The sequence below is a fragment of the Sus scrofa genome, chromosome 6 (genome assembly GCF_054392235.1).
Source record: "Sus scrofa isolate SSC_HxYL_T2T_F1_AM1 chromosome 6, Sscrofa_HxYL_maternal_Yorkshire_Landrace_v2.0, whole genome shotgun sequence".
Lineage (NCBI taxonomy): Eukaryota > Metazoa > Chordata > Mammalia > Artiodactyla > Suidae > Sus > Sus scrofa.
The window spans coordinates 165,124,519-165,147,178 of record NC_139388.1 but is presented as its reverse complement, the minus strand read 5'-3'; the positions used below and the strand labels follow the sequence as shown (position 1 = coordinate 165,147,178).

At 36.4% G+C, this 22,660-nt stretch overlaps 2 protein-coding genes across 11 annotated transcripts in view; both read right to left on the bottom strand.

Moving 5' to 3' along the window:
* Nucleotides 1-22,660, bottom strand: part of RAB3B (RAB3B, member RAS oncogene family) — a 580,278-nt gene that overhangs the window by 65,802 nt on the left and 491,816 nt on the right. The gene's annotated exons all lie outside the window — the stretch shown is intronic.
* EPS15 (epidermal growth factor receptor pathway substrate 15) overlaps nucleotides 1-22,660 on the bottom strand; it is a 136,258-nt gene that overhangs the window by 79,641 nt on the left and 33,957 nt on the right. For all 10 annotated transcript variants that reach the window (XR_014808272.1, XR_014808273.1, XM_013999405.3 and 7 more), the window contains exons 3-8: nucleotides 19,514-19,603; nucleotides 17,835-17,882; nucleotides 14,337-14,432; nucleotides 11,188-11,253; nucleotides 9,574-9,699; nucleotides 7,199-7,258 (exon numbers count right to left, since the gene is read on the bottom strand). Coding sequence is in view for 8 of the 10 variants with exons in the window: in XM_013999405.3 (XP_013854859.1) it covers nucleotides 7,199-7,258; nucleotides 9,574-9,699; nucleotides 11,188-11,253; nucleotides 14,337-14,432; nucleotides 17,835-17,882; nucleotides 19,514-19,603 (486 nt within the window). In the remaining 2 variants the exon portion in view is untranslated. The remainder of the gene's footprint in view (nucleotides 1-7,198; nucleotides 7,259-9,573; nucleotides 9,700-11,187; nucleotides 11,254-14,336; nucleotides 14,433-17,834; nucleotides 17,883-19,513; nucleotides 19,604-22,660) is intronic.

Here is a 22,660-nt window from a genome sequence, read left to right as displayed (position 1 = left end):
GTCAGCCATCTGCTGCCAATAGACAACACATTTTTTGAAAGTTAAAAAAACGTATCATTAAGTTCATGTTGCCTTGAAAACAGTTTCCCTGACAAAACTGAAGTCAAAAAATTTTCCACCAAGTAAAAGAGAAAGTGAACAACAGTATACTTTTGGGTTAAGATTTTGTTTGTCCTTATTATACTGTACTTTATCCTAATCAAAGTGTGCTGTTGAAACACATACAGCACCTAAATCAAATGACGTATCACATTTGCCAAAAAAAAAATCTGGCTGGCAACTAGTTTTTAAACTGGAATGTACTGTGTACTAGCGAATGCATTTGCACAGCTAGAGACAGACACTTAACCTAAGAAGCATTTCAAATATGTTTTGATGATTTCAAATTAAAAGCATCAAAATATACCTAAGCTTCCTCAAGGACAGAGATAGCAGGGTACAAGGGGACCTAGTTTCACTGCTGTGGTCACTTACCACCAGCGGCTCATTTTCTTTGATTTTTTTTATCTTCTATGCTTTTAGGGAGTATGTCTCAAATTTTAGTGGCCATCAGTATCACCTGGAGGGCTTGTGAAAACACAGGTTTTCTAACCCAAGCACAGAGATTCTTATTCAGTTGGTCTGAGGTAAGGCCTGAGAATATGCATTTCTAATAAGTTATCTGATGTTCATGCTGTTTGTGGGAGATGTTGACGTTGTTTGTAGGACAACATATTTTGAGAATCTGTCATTTAGGAGTTCCCTTAGCAGTTTTATTCACTTGCTGGCCTACTCAATCAGTTGAACTACAGGTTATAATTTCTTAATGGTAGCAATCTATAATGAAAATATCATGCACTTGTTGTGTTTTCCAAGTAACAGAAGTTCCCTTCACCAATGTAGTTCAACAAACATTTACCAAAAATTTCTAGCCACCAGGAACTGTGCTAGGTATCAGAAATAGAAAAGTGAAAAAAAAAAAAAAAAAAAAAACCTCATTTTTCAACCCAACAGAAACAGCAGCAAACATATAAAAAGTAAGTTTCAATGCAATGTACACATGTTGAGAGAAGAAGTTGGGGGGATGGGCCCTTAATCAATCTGAGTGCCAAAAACTCTTCACATCATCAAGATCCAACAAAAGCTACTGGCAAAAATGTACACCACTTTCAGTCTAAGAATTTATCTGACAGAAAAATTTAAGGCTTACTAATAATGTAAAAACCACTGCCAAAAAATAGATAGACAGGAAGACAGAATACAAAGTAAAAAGGACATGAGGCTACCTCTCCAAAGAGGAGAGAAGGATAAGGGGGAAATTATAGTGGAGGAACCTGGCAAATACCATCTTAATCAAGTGACAAAGGTTAATACCCCCCCATGAAGGTGATTTGAAAGGTATCTCACATCTGCGGTATTCTTTCCAAAAACCTACTCCCCTAGTCTAATGATGAGAAAAACATCAGACAAATCTAGGTTGGAAGACATTCTGCAGAATACCTAGCTAGTACTCCTTGACAATGTCAAAGTTATAGAAAAAAAGGCAAGACTGAGAAACTATCATAGACCAGAGAGACTGAGGAGACATGGCAATTAAATGCAGTGTGGTAGCCTAGACTGGATCCACTGGAAACGCTACTAAAATCCAAATAAAGTCTAGAATTCAATTAATGGTAATGCACCAGTGTCGGTTTTAGGTTTGATATATGTACCATGGCAACGTAATACGCTAATAATAGGGGAAATGAGGCAAGGAGTACTGAGGAATTCGCTGTACTCTCTGCAACTTACCTGTAAATTTAAAACCATTCCAAAATTTAAAGTTTCTTTTTTTAAAAAACCCAACAAACAAAAACCAAAAACAGCATGATCTAGAAGTCCCAGGTTCAGCCCTGGCTCTGCCACTAACTGATGTGCTTAGAGGAGCTAATTTATAGGACCTTGTCCAAATCCGAAAATCTATGAAAAAATAAAAATATATGAAAAAGCATAAGCATAAGCTCATTTACCAAATACTAAATTACTAGATTTAGGGGGTCTTCCAAGTTTAAAAGGTGTGGTTTCAGCCTCAATAAAACAAGGAATTATGTCACAAAATAGGACTGTACCCTGGTGGAACTCATGCCAACAAAGAAGACAATATACTTTAACATGATTCATAGTCATTTCCCTTCGTTCAGTACCAATACCATAATTTTATATATTTTCTGAGTTTTCAAACTGACACCAGAGAGGAAAATCTGACCTTTTGCAAAATGTCCCCTAATGCCTTGTCACTGACTCTCTACTAAGCTAAATAAGTCGTAAGTAAACTCATGAAGATGTATTTCCAATACCCTCGTATCCTAGTCATGAAATTCATCAATGAGCAAACAGAATACTAGTAGCAGTCAAAGATATTTTAAATTAGGTACATACACACATACCCCTCTCAAAAGTCATTTTAGTTTTGGCCAGAACAACCAAGGCATGCCAAGGTCCGACCTTTATAAATTCAAATTTTAGTGGCCATCAGTATCACCTGGATTGAAAAATAAATAAACTCAAAGATATTCTATATTCTGGATTTTCAATTAAACCACTAGGTTTCAGAGAATATGAAAAAGAATTTACATTTGAAAAGAAAATGAGGACTGTTCATCAAAGGTTCACATGGCAGCAGAAGTTATACAAGTCAAAATCTCACTAACTTCGACTTTATTCTTTTCTAATTCTAATTAAAAAAAATAAACCAACCAAAAATCCCATTTATGCTATAAAAGGAAAGAAAGAAATTGGTTAAGAATTTTAAAGATAAGCCTTAAACATACAGATTTAGGTTAAATCAAATTTTGGTTCATTAGTGAAATAAGAAGTTGGTTATTCTTTTTAAAAATCCATATTTTAACTCAAGAAGCCCAAATTAGAATTTCTCACTAACTTCATTTTTATTTATTCTCATTGAAAAAATAAACACAGACCAGATACTGGGTCTTTGAAACAAACATAAAGCATCATTTTATCCGTAAGAAAATGGGTAAGAATTTTAGAGGTAAATCTTAGACATAAATATTATTATGTTCAATACAGTTTTGATTAATTAGGAAAATACTATTTTAAAAGAAAAAAGCTATGTTATACTTCAACAAACGAAAAAAACTGGCAGAGTATAAACTGTCATACTCCAAAAGAAATGATCATATGAATAAGCACATTATCTTTACATTTCATTACTTAGGAAGGTAATTTTAAATGTTTACGTATTCCACTATTACAGGAGTATTTTGAAACAGATCAATTTTCAAAGAAGAATGAGATCAACTCTTAAAATCCAGTTTTTAAAAATACTGATGCTTATAAATAAAAATCAATAACTTGCAGTTTCAGTTACACTGGTGACGTTGTGGTAATGATAATTTTTAAAAACAGTGTGGACTGTGTTGCCCCATTCATGAAAGTAAGATGGAAAAAGATCTATCAGGCAAACTACCAAAAGAATGCTAGTGAAACTATTAATACTGACAAAAGGAAATTAAATTAAAAGTGACAAAAGAAAATCTTAAAACCAAAAGAATTAAACTGAGTAAAACACAGAAGTTCAGTTACAAAAAAAAGTTCTAAAATCTTCTGGAATTGGGAGGTGAAGGGGAAAGAAATGAAAATAATCCACAGGTCTTGTATTTTAGTTGAAGAAAGCTAACAATCTTGTTTTCAAATATTAGAGAAATAAGTATGGTAAGTACAGGCAAAAATGCAATAATCGTTAATGGAATAAATGTAACAGAATTTCCACATTAATAAGGGGGGAAAATGAATGAATCACAACCCGATAATCAGCACCAATAAGGAACAGAAAAAGAGAGAAAATAATAATGTAAAATAAATAGGATATGGTAGGGGGAATCAAATCAATATACAGGCCATTATCTTAAAAAACAAAAACTGTCAGAGTTCCCGTCGTGGCGCAGTGGTTAACGAATCCGATTAGGAACCATGAGGTTGCGGGTTCGGTCCCTGCCCTTGCTCAGTGGGTTAATGATCTGGCGTTGCCGTGAGCTGTGGTGTAGGTTGCAGATGCGGCTCGGATCCTGCATTGCTGTGGCTCTGGCGTAGGCCGGCGGCTACAGCTCTGATTGGACCCCTAGCCTGGGAACCTCCATATGCCGCAGGAGCGGCCCAAGAAATAGCAACAAGACGGAAAAAAAAAACAAAAAAAACTGTCATGTGAAGTAAAAAATTAAAATTTTTAGGAGATATATTTTAAACATAAGAAATATCAAGTAATTCAAATAAAAAGAGAACACGAAGCAGAATTAACATCACACAAGCTGGAATTCAAAATTCAAGGCACTAAGCAAGATAAAGTTGGAAAAAAATTCTGAGGAATGCATACAGAAAAAAATCAAACATGGCAAAAATGGTTAAAATTACTAAATCTAGGAGAAGGTATATGGATGTTCATTAGTTTTTAAAGCAGTAATTTCCAACAGATGTGTTGTTCACACTGAAATTATTCTTTTAATAATACTTTACTGTCATTTTTTTAAAAAGTTGCCTAAGAGAAGGCTTCAGGGCGCAAAAACTGTTTACTCACTTACCTTAGCAAATACTACTGCTTCATCAAATTAAGATAATGCTATGGTCTACCTATATCATGCACATACAAACGCTCCTTTGAAATTTATAATTTTTGTCTTCATAAGAAAAACATCCCCCCCACATCTTACTAATGCAAAGATTCTTAACACAAAACCCATTTATAAAAAAGGCAACACTCTATAGACTAACAGTCTTTCAAATGTATCAACAGCCAAATCTCTTCAACATGCCACTTTTCCCCTAAACATCCCACACTGACTCAATCCTTGATATACAACTGATAACTTCTGTCCCCATTGTGAGGGGGTATTCCCTGCCATTCCCTACTATCACTCCTATTAAAATTTAAACAACCTATGACTATCAACCCAAGTCACTTTACAATTCTATTTCTGTATATATATTTTTAAAATACAATAAAATGTATTCTGCCTATTTCATTTTGCTCTTTGGATATAAATAGCAGAATACAATTTATGAAAGAGCAAAGAAAGAAAAGCAAGGAAAAGGAGAAACTGAAACATAGTCAATAAAATTAACACAATGGATTTATAGAAATCTAATATCTTTTGAACAGATATGTTGACATATCCAGAAAACAAATGTAAAAACAAGTTGTGACCTTGGCAACAAAGAAAACCTTAACAAATTTTTAAAGACCACATTCTCTATTCATAATCTAACCAAGTTGAGAGGTAACAAAGGTTACAAAGGTAACAAAAACCAAACATACTATTTTTTTTTTTTTTTTTTGTCTTTTTGTTATTTCTTGGGCCGCTCCCGCGGCATATGGAGGTTCCCAGGCTAGGGGTCGAATCAGAGCTGTAGCCACCGGCCTACGCCAGAGCCACAGCAATGTGGGATCCGAGCCGCGTCTGTGACCTACACCACAGCTCATGGCAACGCCAGATCGTTAACCCACTGAGCAAGGGCAGGGACTGAACCCGCAACCTCATGGTTCCTAGTCGGATTCGTTAACCACTGCGCCACGACGGGAACTCCCAAACATACTATTTTGAAGTTATAAAACATATTCCTAAACAGATGACCAAAGAAAAAAATTGTTTTTCTTTTTATGGCCACATCTGAGGCATATGGAAGTTCCCGGCCTAGGGGTCAAATTGGAGCTGAAGCTGAGGCCTACACCACAGCAATGCAGGATCCAAGCCACATCTGTGATCTATGCTGCAGCTTGTGGTAATGATGAATCCTTAACCCACTGAGTGAAGCCAGGAATCAAACCCAAATCCTCGTAGACACAATGTCAGGTTCTTTTTTTTGCCTTTTTAGGGCATGTCAGGTTCTTAATCCGCAGAGCCACAATGGAAATTTCAGAGAATTTTAAATCATCTAAAAAGTAGTGAAAAGATGAATACTTTGAACTATTATCTATAGAATCAAGCTATACCTATATTCAGGGGGAAATAAATACTTCAAGTGTTTTCAATATTAAGGATGGGAGTTCCCATCGTGGCGCAGTGGTTAACGAATCCGACTGGGAACCATGAGGTTGCGGGTCCGATCCCTGGCCTTGTTCAGTGGGTTAAGGATCCGGGGTGGTGTAGATCACACACGCAGTTCAGATCCCGCATTGCTACGGCTCTGCTGTATGCTGGTGGCTACAGCTCTGATTAGACCCCTAGCCTGGGAAACTCCATATGCCACGGGAGCGGCTCTAGAAAAGGCAAAAAGACCAAAAAAAAAAAAAAAAAAAGATGAAAACTAAAGGGACTTAGTACTCATCTTCAGAAAATTAAATAAGATAAATCAAAAGAAACTAGAAAGAATTAAGATAAAAGAGGAAAAGGCTGAAATAGAAAGTCAAAACACAATAGAAAAGATAAAAATAAATCCAAAATATGGCTCTTTCAAAAGATAAGCTAGATAAAATGAAATTAAACAAAAAATCAGAAGAAGCAAAAATAAATAAGATTTGGGAAGAGAAAGGAGCACAACCAAGTCCAGAAGAGATTAAAAGAATGATACATATCTGTGGTATGTTTGAAAATCAAAGAAACAGACAATTCCTTAGCAAAATAAAGAGAGAAAACCTGAAAAGACTAATCATCAAATAAGAGATTATAAAGAGAAGATTAGAGATTCACCATCTATGAGGTAATAGCAGTTTTATCTAACCTTTAAGGAAGCAATGGAAACAACTGTATGTGGAATTAATTATCCAATGATTAAGAACAACATGTCTTCAGACAAGATGTCAAAACTTTCTCTGCCTTCATAAGTAAGGTAAAACTACAGTTATTCATGTTTTCCTTTAATTAAATAAAAGAGAAAATCTGTAGATATATTTGAAGTAAAGTTATTCCATAGCAGAAACAGCTACTGAGATGCCTGGTTAAGCTGAGACACAAAAGTTATACTACTCAGCATCTTTACAGTGCATTACCCAAAGCAAATATTCTCATGTACCTCAAAGACAAATAAAATGAAGATGGCAAAAACATTCACACTCTATTATCCATTTGCTCAAAAATATTTATTGAGTACCTATAAATTCTAGTTAAAAATAGTCACACCAACAATCCTAAGAGGAATTTTCCTCTACAGATAAACAAAAAGGGGAAATTTTCACTTAAGAAAACCATTAAGATGTTTAAGATTTTAAAAGCATTAGGTTACTTACAACTGCAAACTCATCTCTGTCAAGCATCCCATCATGGTCAATATCACTCAACTCCCAAACCTTAAAAAGAAAAGAAACGGGAAAGATCAACATTCTTTCATTTCATGTGCTACTTATAAACATCGAACACATCCAATCACACACATAAATGTTTTAGGGAAAAAGTTTAGCCTAAACATTACAACGTCTATTTCCCTAAGAAATTTCAATTATAAAAGAAAAAAAAAAAAGAAATTTCAATTACGATGATCGCTTTATTATATCACTATTATATGCTATATTAACATTAATGTAAAAAGAAGTACTCATTCCTAATACCAAGTACTCTTTAAATAGAAATTCCTCTACAAATTTTTAAAGAAAATATTTTGTTCCTCTCAAGTAAGAAAACAATTACGTAACACCGTACTTTAAACAACTACAATGCTTTTCCACAAACATCTCAGTTAATTCATGCAACAACTCCAAGTGGTACTAAAAAACCTGGTTTAGAACTGCGACTACATGACTTATATAGGATCATGCAACTATTATCAAGTAACAGAATCAGTTTTCAATGCGAAGACTTCCAATGAAGCCCATTACTGTTTTCCCTATAATACAGAATTCTAATCAACTGAAAGAAATATCTAATGAATACTGTATTACAAATCATTAGCCAACTAATGTCCAGGGCATAAAAAGCAAAAATAAAATCTAAAAGGCCCTGGTATAGTTGGTCTAAATCTAGAGTATATTCCATAGCGTTAGACCAGTTATAAACTGTTAAATCCTTGAAACGAAGGTATTTAAGTTATTCAACAACATTTTACTTGGAGTAAGAAAAGAAGGTGTACTTGTGAGAGAAAGGAATAAAATAAGCAAGTGCCTGGTCACTGAGTGCCTTGAAGAGAGTTTATTTAGACTTCATCTTAAATGCAATGGGAAGCTATCGGAGCTGCAGCCACAGGCCTACGCCAGAGCCACAGCAACGCGAGATCCTCAACCCACTGAGCAAGGCCAGGGATCGAACCTGCAACCTCATGGTCCCTAGTCGGAACCGTTAAGCACTGAGCCACGACGGGAACTCCAGAAGGTAACTTTTAAGTCAAAAAATAACAAGATTATTTTTATAGTTTAGAAATCTCACATGACCAAATGGTGGAGAAATAAATAGTGGGAAACGACACTAGAAAACAGCTTTTAAATTAATATTTACTGACCACCTACACTACATAACAATGACCTAGTAGTACGACACCTGGTGGTGTGGTGAAGTCCTTATCGTCATCCTGATCATGGCAGCTGGCATTCAGAGAGTGCGCACCAAGCGCTGTGCTAGGTACTCCATACACAGTATCGCATTTAATCTGTACAACCCTGTAAACTGGGAGCCACTCTCATTTTAAAGGTTATAAAATTGAGACATGTGAGACATGGTTTCCTAATGATTTGCCTAAGGTCACACAGTTAAGAAAATAGTTAAAAAAGGAAGACAGAAAGACAGACAGACAGAAAGAAAGAAAGCAAAGAAGAAAATGATGTAGCCAGCATTTGATCCTATGTAACCTAAGCATGGAATTCAAGGGCTAGAAGTTTAATAAGAGCAGACAGGGTCTGAAATATAAAGAGGAGTAGAGAGAAATCACTATGGAAACAGCACCAAAGTGGCTACAGTAGGTAAATCCCAGCTAAAGCTGGGATCCTGAAATTATGATGACACCAATCTTACCAGACTTTCTCAGTAGTCCATATACAACCACAGACAGAGAAGGCAGGTAATTAGCTTCAAGCAAAGCTGGATATTCACCAGGCAAGAAGTTAGAAAACATGGCAAAGGAAGCTAAAGATACCATAGACCAAAATGGATAAGGTCCATCCAACCCAAGATGGATGAGGAAAAAAGTCAATTCCAAAGTTGTGGAAAAGAGAAGAGTCTGAAATTTAAAGGTCTTGATGAGGTCAAAGAATTAGTCTTGCAAGTAATCTAGAAAGACAAGAAGTTGTCTTTGGAGAATTTATGATTTCAGAGATGGAACTATTCCTTATAACCAGGCCCCATGATATAGCCACAGAGTAGACAGCACATGTAGAATAGTGACTGTCCTTGGAAATTAAGTCAAGGAATTAGGAGGCCAGAGCGCAAAGCACAAAGAGAAAAGCCCCTACCTCAGAGGATTACATATATAGCTAATTCCAAACACATATTTAGAAGGAGTTACCAAAGGAAGAGAGAAATTGGTAATAATTTTATATATTAAGTTGGAATACAAAACATTCTGTAATACCAAACTTCAAAATAAGATCTGTGTGTTTTTTTAACAATGAGCTATAACATTCCTGGTAGATATAAAATTGAAATATACAAAAATTACATTTAGAATCTAATATCTTACTCTTCCAAGAATATCCACAGGTAACTTAGAGTTGAGCAACACTGGTTTCACTTTATCACCAGACAGAAATCCATTCACTGGGCTTAAACTGTCAAAAATTGCATCATATTTGGCCTTATCTTCAGACTATAATATAAAAAAGATCACAAGTTAAAATAAAGGTGAAAGGAATTTAACTGCAGTTATAAAAATAAAATCCTCAAAGATAGACATTTTTAAAACTATCACTTAAAAAAACATTTTTCAATTTCCTTAACATATAGTATAATAAGTAATAATTTAAAAATTACTCTACATAAGAGTATAGAATCCTCTCCATTCCATTTGTAGCTGGAACACTATCTTTGCCTTTAACTGTTAGGTTAAAATAAAAAAATTTTGGAGTTCCCGTCGTGGCTCAGTGGTTAACGAATCCAACTAGGAACCATGAGGTTGTGGGTTAGATCCCTGGCCTCATTTAGTGGCTTAAGGATCTGGTGTTGCCGTGAGCTGTGATGCAGGTTGCAGACTTGGCTTGGATCCCACGTTGCTGTGGCTCTGGCGTAGGCCAGCAGCTACAGCTCCGATTAGACCCCTAGCCTGGGAACCGCCATATGCTGCAGGAGCAGCCCTAAAAAGACAAAAAAAAAAAAATTTAATAATAGTAGGGCCTTGAGAAGAGAATCTAGTCCGATCCTCTCACTCAAACAGACCCAAAGCAATGAAATAACTTTTATAAGAACACATAGTTACTGACATTGTATGACTTCCTAAACATGGTATTTGTCACATTTCAAACTCAAAAATTTTTAAATCACTGCCATATGAATAAACATTAAATTCCCCCATTTTTCCGAAAGCAGGATTTGGTTTATTTAGCAATAATAAGGCATTTCCAAAATTTCAGAACGTTATTTGTATAACATAAAACACTACTGTTCATGATTTGCCAAGTCAAGGCCAGACCCCTACATTTTTTAAAGTTTTAACGTGTGTACATGTATAACAATCACTTTGTTATACAGCAGAAATTATCACATTATAAATAACTGTACTTCAAAAAAACTTAATAAAGTTAATAGAACACAGGCATACAGAGGCATAGAAAACAAAATGATTTTCTGACAAAACTGTACACATTTATTATAGGTTATTTGATCTGCTATATTCTATTTTTACATTATGACTTTTAAAATTTGATAAAATAGCTATAACCATTTTGGTGCCTCCAAGTAACTGCACTGCAAAATATCCATTTCAGAAAAAAAATTTCACACAGAATTGTCTGTTTTAGAACCATAAAGAGAATATCTAGTTAAGTAGAATTTTTAAACAAGAAATAATACTAGTGAGGTAAACTACCTAATTTATCAAATATTTTAGTTAATACAGGATTATGACATCACCATTTTCAGTTTACACTGTAACAGAAATGAGATTAAGCCAATACCAAATGTCACAAAATGACTGACAGAGCTGTAAGGGCCCTCAAGCAATTTCTAGTATTAGTATTTCCTCTATAATAAAAAACAAAAGTCTAATGCAGACCGTAAATACTTTGAAGTGGCAGGAGAGGATTATGAAGGTTGGAAGCAAAGTGGGGTAAAAGAGAGACTAGTTACGAAGTTTACTTACTTTTACAGCCCATGGGAGCTCAACTGCAGAAGTTCCACTGATTAACAAAGGACTACTAGTATCATGCTAAAAAGGAAAGTACAGAACATGAAAGGTTGAAATTCTCGAATCATTAAACAATGAGGAGAAAGGAATGTTTGGATTTAAATACAGTCAGACAAAATGTTGGCTCCCAATGCACACAGGACACTACTTTACATTAACTGTATTAGACGTTCATCTAAGAACAAATGAAATAAAAGCTGAGTTAGCTGAGTTAGTTACAAAAATGACTGTGGAGCACTACCTCAATCATGTAGATTTTACAGAAGAAATCCTACTACTATTGAGATCAAGATAAAGTTATGTGAATGTATTAAAAATATTTATGGCTCTGTTAATTGATGACTTTTCCCCGACACTATTTCAGGAAAGTAAACTGAGACAAGAACTCAACTTAAGATTTCTAAATCAGAGTTCCTGCTGTGGTTCAGCGGGTTAGAATCTGACCTGTATCCATGAGGATGTGGGTCTGATCTCTAGCCTCGCTCAGTGGGTTAAAGGATCTGGTGTTGCCACGAGCTGTGGTGGTCACAGTCACGGCTTGGATCCCACATTGCTGTGGCTGTGGCTGTGGCTGTGGTGTAGGCCAGCAGCTGCAGCTTCAATTCAACCCCTACCCTGGGAACTTCCATATACCACAGAAGTGGCCCTAAAAAGAAAAAAAAAAAAAATTTCTAAATCACAAGTATACGAGCCTATCAAAAGCATGTCCAAGTTATTATGTTTCCTTGCTTGCAGAGACAGATGAATATATCTGAAAAAATTTTATAACAATATAGTTAGGCAATAAATCCCTAAATTAACCCTCTGACTCAACAAGTGAAATTAGAAGTACAGAAATTCTCAAAACTGAAGTTAAATTCATAATATTCAGAACAAATAATTTTAAAATACTGAATTTAAAAACAAGTAAGAAGAGCCATGAAACTTCTGAAAAAAGCAATAGGCTGGGGGGACTAGCCCTATGAGATATAAATTACCAACTATGGTAACTGAAACAATGTGAGACCAGCATATGGATAAATAGATCAATGGGTGTGAACAGAAAAATCCAGAAAAAAACCAAAAATATACATTAGAATTTAGCATAATTGAGGCAGCACTTCAAATCAGTAAGGAAAAGATCAATTATTCAATAAACTGGATTAGGTCTACCTTTTAAGGTAGCCATCTTGAAAAAAACATATATTTGAGTTCATGTTCATACCTTTACAACAGGACTAACTAATGTAAATGTAAACAAAGAAACCACAAAAAAATTAAATCCTAATAAATCATTTACATATGACTTCCTTAAAGAAAAAATTACCACAAAGTCAAGAGACAAATGACAAACTGGGAAAAAAAAATCTGCAACTCATTACAGACGAAGAACTATTTTCCTAATATATAAAGAGCCTCCCATCCAAGTACTAACCAGGCCTGATCCTGCTTAGCTTCCGAGATCAGACAAGATCAGGCACATTCTGGGTGGTATGGCCATAGACAACCCACAAATAAATGCTGGAGGGAGTGTGGAGAAAAGGGAACCCTCCTGCAGTTGGTGGGAATGTAAGCTGGTAAAACCACTATGGAGAACAGTATGGAGGTACCTTAGAAAACTACACATAGAACTACCATATGACCCAGCAATCCCACTCTTGGGTATACATCCAGACAAAACTTTCCCTAAAAAAGACACATGCACCTGCATGTTCATTGCAGCTCTATTCACAATAGCCAAGACATGGAAACAACCCAAATGTCCATCGACAGATGACTGGATTAGGAAGACGTGGTATATACAAATACACACGCGCGCGCACACACACACACACACACACAATGGAATACTACTCAGCCATAAAAAAGAATGACATAATGCCATTTGCAGCAACATGGATGGAACCAGAGACTCTCATACTGAGTGAAGTAAGTCAGAAAGAGAAAGACAAATACCATATGATATCACTTATATCTGGAATCTAATATATGGCACAAACGAATCTTTCCACAGCAAAGAGACTCATTGACTTGGAGAACAGACTTGTGGCTGCCAAGGGGGAGGGGAAGGAAGTGGATGGAAGGAGAGCTTGGGGTTAATAGATACAGACAATTGCCTTTGGACTGTATTAGCAATGAGAGCCTGCTGTGTAGTACTGGGAATTATGTCTAGTCACTTATGATGGGGCATGATAATGTGAGAAGAAAGAATGTATACATGTATGTGTAACTGGGTCACCATGCTGTACAGCAGGAAAAAAAATAATGTATTGGGGAAATAAAAAAATAAATAAATAAAGAGCCTCTAGAATTCAATTAAAAAAAAGATCAAAAGCAAAAAAAAAAAAAAAAAGGCAAAGGCTATAAACAAACATTTCACCTAAAGGCAATGCAAATGGCTCATAAGCACTTACTCAACTTCACTCCATAAAACCAAAAGGGCAAATGAAAACTGCACTTACATTCTATTTTTCACCTATCAAATTGGCAAGGACCACAAGTTTGACAACAGTAGCAAAAGTACACTCAACCAACTGCTGGGGGAAATGTGAATGAATCAATCACTGCAGAAGACAAGTTGATATTATATGTGAAAACTACAATACACAAACTTTGGAAGCAGCAATTCCACTTCTGAGAATTTACACATATAAATATATTTCTGCACATGCGAAATGACAGAGACTCAAAGTTATTATTCACTATAGCATTTTTAAAAAAATAAAAGTCTAGAAACAAGCAAGAGGCCTATTGATGGGAAATTAAATAAATTATGTTAAATACAAGCAAGTATGAGACACTATGTAGCTACAAAAAAAGAATGAGGAAGCTTTTATGTGATGATACCTAAGACATACTAAGTTATGAAAAAGGTACAAAATCATGTGTATAGTACGCTACAATTAATGTAAACTGAGGAAATAGGTTTTTTATTTCTTTATATACACATATAATAACTTCAGAAGATACACAAGAAACTACTAACAGCAATAGCCATTAAGAAAGAAAATCAGGTAGCTCAGCAAGAGAGGTTGGGGAAATTTTTTTTAATATAGTAAACTTCAATTTTCAAATCATGTTTTTTTTTAAACTAAATTCAATTTAAATTTAAAAGCATTTCTTACAAATCTTGGTGGAGGAACAGCCAGGTTCAAGCTATTCAGTGAAACCTCCAATCCATTCTGGGCACATGCCACAAGACGCAAAGCAACAAAGAATTCCTAAGAAAGAAAAGTAGGAAGATTAAGGGCATTATCTATCCATCCATTCATCTATCCACCCATCCGTCTATCTATACACACACATTCTTTTAATCTGAACATATAAAAACAATTCACACCTATTCCAAGATATTTACCTAACAGTGAATATAACAGGAGTTCCCATTGTGGCTCAGTGGTTAACGAATCCGACTGGGAACCAGGAGGTTGCGGGTTTGATCCCTGCCCTTGCTCAGTGGGTTAAGGATCTGCCGTTGCCATGAGCTGTGGTGTAGGCTGCAGATGTGGCTCGGATCCTGCGTTGCTGTGGCTCTGGTGTAGGCCGGCAGCTATAGCTCCGATTAAACCCCTAGCCTGGGAACCTCCATATGCTGCAGGAGCGGCCCTAGAAAAGGCAAAAAGACAAAAAAACAAACAAACAAACAAAACTCAACAGTGAATATAATAGCACATTTACTTGAAAAACCACTTGCTCTAAAATTGAGAAGAGTACTACATACAAAGATGTCCCTAATATTATAAATAGCAAAAAAAAATAATAATAATAATAATATAAATGGGAAAATAATTAAACCCTGATAGACACACAGACACTGAAGCAACTGTTTTTCAGCTATTCCAAGTCTGAGAATAAACATTAACAAAATCCTTTATTCCAGTCATGATTACCTGAAATTTGTCAAAACTCTAGTACAATTGCTGATGCAATCTTATACTGCTTCTCTCTTGTTCTCATCTACAACCTTCCTATTCAATTCTTAACCTATTCCTAGAAACCTGCAGGTTGTCTGTTTATAAGTTTCTTGAAAGAAAAAAAATACTCTTTCAAGATCTCCCCTTCTCTTTTCATTCAGTCCACAAGCTTCTATGCAATCTAACTTCAACTTCCTCCATGCCACCATAAGCTCAAGAAACAACTGCCTGTGTCACAAATAACCTCCCAGCTGCCAAATACAATAGACTCTTAAAAAAAAAAAAAAAAAAAAAAAGCCTCATCCTATTTGTTCTTTTTTCAGCCTGGACTCTACAGTCCTCCCTGAAGCACCCCTCTACCTGCATAATTTCATAAAGCTCTCCTAGTTCTCCTCCGACCTTTCGCGCATCTTCTATTAGAGTCCATGCCTCCTCCAACCTTTAAGTCCTGGAACTAAGTAATCATTTTTCTCTTCTCATGCTACATGAGATTCAATTACTCTTAGGTAATCAGGTCCTCTCCCATAGTATGGATGGGCTCTGAAGTGAAATAGTCCTGCATTCAATCTAGTTCTACTATTAGTTTTTTTTTTTTTTTTAAGTCTTTAAAAGAGGGGCAAATATCTACCTTGCAATGTATTTTGAGGAACAAAATTAAAACCAAACTATAGGAAGAAAGCACCTACTATCATTTTTGGCACATACTCAATAATAATTATTGGTTTATTTTCTTAATTTCATGTTAATTAAAAAACTTTTATTCCTCTAATGCAAACATAAAAGTTTAACTGCAGACCCATAAATCCAGCCACTTGGATATAACAAAGACAACACAAAACTCAACATCCGAAGTTCAGGAATAGTGGTGAAGAATTAATTTTACTATAAACTCATGAAGATAGGGACCACATTCTGTCACGTTCATGTCTGTATTTCCAAAGCCTATCTCAAAATAGGTACCCAACAGATATTTGCTGGCTGAGTACAGAGCACCCTGGATGCCCATATGAATTTAGTTTTCCAGTGTTTCCCATGTACCGAATTGGCTCTTCTGCCCAAGGGCTCCAAGAGGGACTATAATCTAGCCCTGAAATCTTAAGAGACTGCCTGCCTTGGAGTTCTCCCTGTAGCACAATGGGATCGGTGGCCTCTTGGGAGCGGTGGGACACAGGTTCGATCCCTGGCCCACCACAGTGGGTTAAGGATCCGGCATTGCTGCAGCTGCGGCTTAGGTAGCAACTGCGGCTCGAGTATGACCCCTGGCCTGGGCACTCAACATGCCACGGGGTGGCCAAAAAGGAAAAAAAAAAAAAAAAGGAGAGACACTAACTCCCTCAAACTAAATTTTTCCATCTTTTTTGAGTCTGCTTCAGCTATCCCCATACAGGGAATGAGTTGTGAATAGCTGGGCTCAACCAATATATCAGTATGTAGAAAGCTCTGAATTTAATCCTCTAGAACTCTGAAATTCATCCCCAATAAGCAGAACTTTAAAATACTCTGATGGTGTCCAAAACCCATACCTACCTTCACATATTTCTGGTCTAAGGTTTACTTCTGGCCTATAAATCATTTGGTTTATATCCCAGAGGTAAGACCTAGACCATAATACACTGTAGTCAGGTTTGATTAGCTAAGAGCGTCCTTTCAAATGTATAAAGCAATACCATCTTAACACATAACTAATAAAATCTGCTTTTATTTATAACCTGGTACACATAAGAAATGTAATTAATAGGACACAAAACAAAAAAAAGTCTCCGTGAATAACTAAGAAAAATTCTCCTACGGTATTGTTTGAGTATGTCCTCCTCACCAGATTCATATATTGAAATCTTAACTCCCAAAAATAATGGTATTGAGACAGGCTGGGACCTGGGGCCTGGGACTCTTTGCTATAGTGACTGCACCTGGACAAATGTCTCCTCCAGCAACAAAATACAGAGAAACTATAAGAGATTAAAAATAACTGTGTATGTGCAGTTGGAGCAAATTATAAAAACAGGATACAAAACCCAACTACCACTTCTGAGGAGCCAGAAGTAAAAGCAGGGTACGACTCGTGAGCCCTGTGCACACCACCACCAAGGGGGTGGGCAGACCACCTAAGCCACCCCTCTGGCCAGACCCCTAGATCTACTCCTACCCTCACCCCATATAAGGAACCAGATAGTCCCCTCTCTGGGAGCAAACAAGGGAACCTTCCTGCTGCAGCAGGAGCCCCAATAAAGCCTTGTCTGAATTTCTTGTTTTGCCTCTTACCAATATCTGTTGATTAAGGAGGCCAAGAACCCTGACAGAAATCACTAGCATGTTCTACCATGTGAGGATAAACAAGAAATCTGCAACCTAGAAGAAAGCTCTCACTAGAAACATGTTGGCGTAGTGACCTCAGACCTCCAGCCTCCACAACTGTGAGCAGTAAATTTCTGCTGTTTATAAGTCAACCACTTTGTGGTATTTTGTTACAGCAGCCCAAACAAAGACACTCCAGGACTAATGTCACCAAATTAACACAAACCTTTGGGAATTAGGTACTTTAATATCTAATGATTGGAAGTATTTTCATTGTTACAACACTTGCCCTTGCAAAGCCCTAACTTTGGTAAAAAAAAAAATTTTTTTTTTTTTTTAGTTTAAAAATACAAAAACTGCTGTTTTTTATTCTGAATCACTCAAAAATTTTTCATATTAATCTCTGAATCTTACTTGTTTGCTCAGGATACCTTTGCCATCTGTGTCAGCTAAATCCCAGATCTGAAATTTAGAAGAAGAAAAAAAAGTATCAATCTCTATTTTATTTCTGCGGTTTATTTTATTCATTCATTCATTCATTCATTCATTTATTTATTTATTTATATTTTTTTGTCTTTTTGCCATTTCTTGGGCCGCTCCCGCGGCATGTTGGGGTTCCCAGGCTAGGGGTCCAATCAGAGCTGTAGCCGCCAGCCTACGCCAGAGCCACAGCAACGTGGGATCCGAGCCATGTCTGCGACCTACACCACAGCTCACGGCAATGCCGGATCATCAACCCACTGAGCAAGGCCAGGGATCGAACCGCAACCTCATGGTTCGCAGTCGGATTCGTTAACCACTGCGCTACGACGGGAACGCCTCAATCTCTATTTTAAACAAAAATCATCTTAAAGATAAATTAAAGCCCTGCAAGTCACAGCTTCATGTTCTTTGGCAGTCAGATTTAAGAATCACAGAATTAGGAGTTCCCTCAAGGCTTGGTGGGTTAAGGATCTGGGGTTGTCACTGTTTAGGCTCTGGTGATGGCTGTGCTGCAGGTTTGATCCCTGGCCCGGGAACTTTCGCATGCCATAGGCACAGCCAAAAAAATAAAAGAATCATAGAATTAAAAGTGGAAAGATGGAGTTTCCATCGTGGCTCAGTGGTTAACGAATCCAACTAGGAACCATGAGGTTGCAGGTTCGATCCCTGGCCTTGCTCAGTGGATTAAGGATCCGGTGTTGCCATGGGTTGTGGTATAGGTCACTGACTTGGCTTGAATCCTGTGTTGCTGTGGCTGTGGCGTAGGCTGGCAGCTACAGCTCCGATTGGACCCCTAGCCTGGGAACATCCATAAGCCGAGGGAGCGGCCCAAGAAAATGGCAAAAAGACCAAAAAAAAAAAAGTGGAAAGAAACCTTAAAGATAATTTAGTGTAACCCTATATAAAGATATGAAAGGTCCAGTGAGGTTAAGCAACTAACTCAAGAACATTTAAGGCATCAAAGAAAGAAATAAAACCCAAGTTCTAACTTTCAGTCCAATTCCTTTTACATTAACCCAGGTTCTAACTCCAAGTGCAATACTCTCTCTACAAGAACATGATATTAAAATGATAGTCTTTCTTATGGATAAGTTGAAATGGTTAATGTTTATTTATGAATAATTAAATTATTAATAATGATTATTTTTCAGGGTTTAAATACATATCAATATTATGTACAAGGATTTGCAAGATCAAGCCAAGAGAGGGACTTTCTACGTCTTTGTGCTCTTTCCTAAGCCTTTTATCCCCTACTCCACTTACCACATATTAAATCTGGTGAGAGACAGTTATAACACAGGAAGCAGGGATAGAGCAAATTCTGAGTGGGTGGCAAGGTTTCCAGTCTGCACTGTTTCTTCCCACAATACCCAAATGTACTATTACTTCCTCATTTCATCCTACTAAAAAGTAATGCTTCTAAAAATGTGAAAAGCACCTTATTTTTCAAGAGCGTAAACTGACACACCAGAAATCCCCTCCATTGCATTACTGTAACTTCTTATATGACTCAGTTCTACGTTTCTTGATGCTATCTTTCTAAATTTGCATCTAATTTACCTACACTACTAAATATTCATTATAATCTAGTTACAATGAAAAAGTACTACCTTTCCAAGTATCAGGTCTGGAAGTCCTGATTTTTTCAGGAACACAGCAGCATCAGAAGCCAATACCCTTCCAGTACTGCCCGAATCAACCTGAAAAGATACAAACCATAAGCTGATGATAAACATAAAGATAAAATTATCACCATTTACCTGCCTTCCTCCCTGTGACTTGGGAAAGGGCGTTTTCAAAAGGGGAGCAGGAATCTTTTGACTAACAAAGGCCACGGAATCTGTGGAGGGCCATATGAGAAGAGTACCATCTAGACAGCACTGGCAATTTAGATTGTCTTTATCACACCCATTACACAAATGATAAAACTGAAGCTCAGAGGAAGTAGAACAAATTAGTGGAGACACAACATTAGCACTATCTTCTGACTCCAAGTTTTCTATAGCTGCCATTTAAATTCTGATAAAGTTAAATGGCAATAGGAGGAAAAGGGTAGTAGTTTCTGCAGAGGTCTTTTGACAAATGGGAATAGCTGCACAGTTATCTTTTTTCAAATACGTTTAAATAATTAACTTCTGCTTTTATACTTACCTGCAAGAAACCACAGCACATTTTATTCAAAAAAAAAAAAAAATCAAAGCAATATCAGTTCTAAAACCAGCAATGATTCCATTATAAACTTAGAGAAATATTTAAACATCTGTTAAGTTCCTAAAGCACATTAAGGGAAACACATCATTTTAACTGATGGGGACTTTCCTTTAAGACAGAATGAGGTCACCAAGAACAGAAAAACAGTTCAAAAAAACAATGACTCTAACTTTTGCAGAGATTTCTTAAAGTTCTATTTATAAAAAATGAAAAATAAATTTTGAAAAGTCATGGGAGTGGTAACATCATACTAGGATATTTGTGAGCTAGCTGTTTCTCTACTTTAAGATAAAGTCTGCTATAAACATATACAAAACACGCCAGACAGACCAATCCAGCAAAGAAGCAAAAGAGAAATCCTTTCTTTCAAGTGCTAGGGATAAATCAGGCAGTCAGGAAAAAAGAAAGAATTGCCTAATCTAAATTTGGGGTAACAGGGAAGTACCAAAAGAGTTGGGAAATTTGTCTCTAGAATTCTCCAGAACTCCTTTTCTTTGCCCACTGCTCGACCAATGTGGGAGAAAAAAAGGAATAACTATCCCCACACAGCCTAAAAACAGAGGCACTGAGGGAAATACTGATCAAACTCTTGTGAAGTATTTATGTACTCTATCCAAGAGAATCTATCTTCCATTCTTTTGGTTACCATTAAAAAAAAAAAAAAAAAAAAAAAGGCTATTTAGTCTTTGTCATCTATAGGCACTTTCTGTTGCACTCTGATGCTTGCCTAAAGGCTCTGCCATGAGCTACAAGCCAGAATCTGTGTAACAAAGTCTCAGAGCCATGTGTAAAGTACTGTATTACATACTCTGAACTATTAACACTTCAAAATACAGACTTTTAGGGAAAGACTTCTGGGCTGACAGCACTTAGACAACTTTCAGACTGTATGGTAAACTAAGTCAGAATTCCAGAACTTTGTATTCAGGAAGTAGCTACATCTCATGAAAGCAAACTCCTAACCCAAGAGGCAAGAGAACAAGAATTAATGACACAGGACTGAATGATTAGCGAAAATTCAATTTTGATTATTTATGTGGAATATGGTTGGTATTATTTTTAATATTCTATTTTCTTTCCTTTTTTTTTTTTTTTTTTTTGTCTTTTTGTGATTTCTTGGGCCGCTCCTGCGGCATATGGAGGTTCCCAGGCTAGGGGTCTAATCGGAGCTGTTGCTGCCAGCCTACGCCAGAGCCAAAGCAAAGCAGGATCCGAGCCGCATCTGCAACCTACACCACAGCTCACGGCAACGCCGGATCCTTAACCCACTGAGCAAGGGCAGGGATCGACCCCGCAACCTCATGGTTCCTAGTTGGATTCGTTAACCACTGCACCACGATGGGAACTCCATATTCTATTTTCTAATGGATATGTGGAAAAGTCCTTTCTTTTTCTTCTTACTCTGTCTCCCTCAGTTTAGTAGGCTCTGCTTTTGTAAACCAAATGAAAAAGTTTTCAATGGTATCTGATTCTCACTGACCCTTCAGAAGTCAAAAATAAATCCTTTAACTGAATGTCTTCACTTTTTATAGCAATATAGCTATTAAATAAGTTAATTAACAATTTGTTCTCCTTTTTATCAGGAACTGGTTGAGTAAACCAATTGTACAAAAACAAGACCATATGTGAGAATGATTCTCTTTTAATCAGACAGAATAAGCCACTATCAAGGACCAAGGATTAGCTGGGTATAGAGCCAATGTCTACAAAGCCCCACAAGAAGACTGGCCTGCAACCTGGTTTGTAAGGTCTGTGCCTCTCAAGCGGTAAAGCAAGGTCACTTAGCAGGCTAGGAAATTTAGCAGATACAGGAAACCACTGAGATTCTTTAGAAATTTCAAGCAGAAATTAATTTTCTGGCCTTAGAAATTGTTAAAGACTAAATGTATGGCTCTAGATTTGCAACTGACTCCCAAGGAGAGTTATGATGGTTCATTAACACTTGCTGCAACTATGTAGATAACTGGTTCAAATATAATGAGACCAGCCTTTTCTGTAATCATGATCACAAGGTGAAAAAATATTAAGAAAAATGATCTGATATTGGAAATGGGCCAATAAGACTGTCTCTTAGGAGATTATCTATGGTATGCATCTTTGATTTTCTATCAACTAGATTATTTTACACTCTGTATGGGTAGAGGTTAAATTATAGAAAACTGATAGTGACAGAATGATTTCTGTCCACACCAATGAAATGAATTTTCTCTCATGGAGAATATAAATTTCTGTAACTCACATTCCCATTTTTACATTTTACTGTTCTCCCAATAATTTATGAGCTGAATAAAAAATCCTTGACACATGTTCATTTTATATTTGTATGAGAATCATGGTTTAACTTTATTAAAATTAAACTTTAATGTCTTAAAAATAACATAAAATCATTCCTATTTAGCTAATAAATTAATTTGGATGTTTATATCTGGAGGAATAAACCTAGTGCTACATGGATTTTTCAGATAAGATATTTACGATAATTAAGTGTTTGGGCATAATTATCTTTCCTTCATCTTTCTGAGAGCTTGTCAAAAGCATTAATCAAA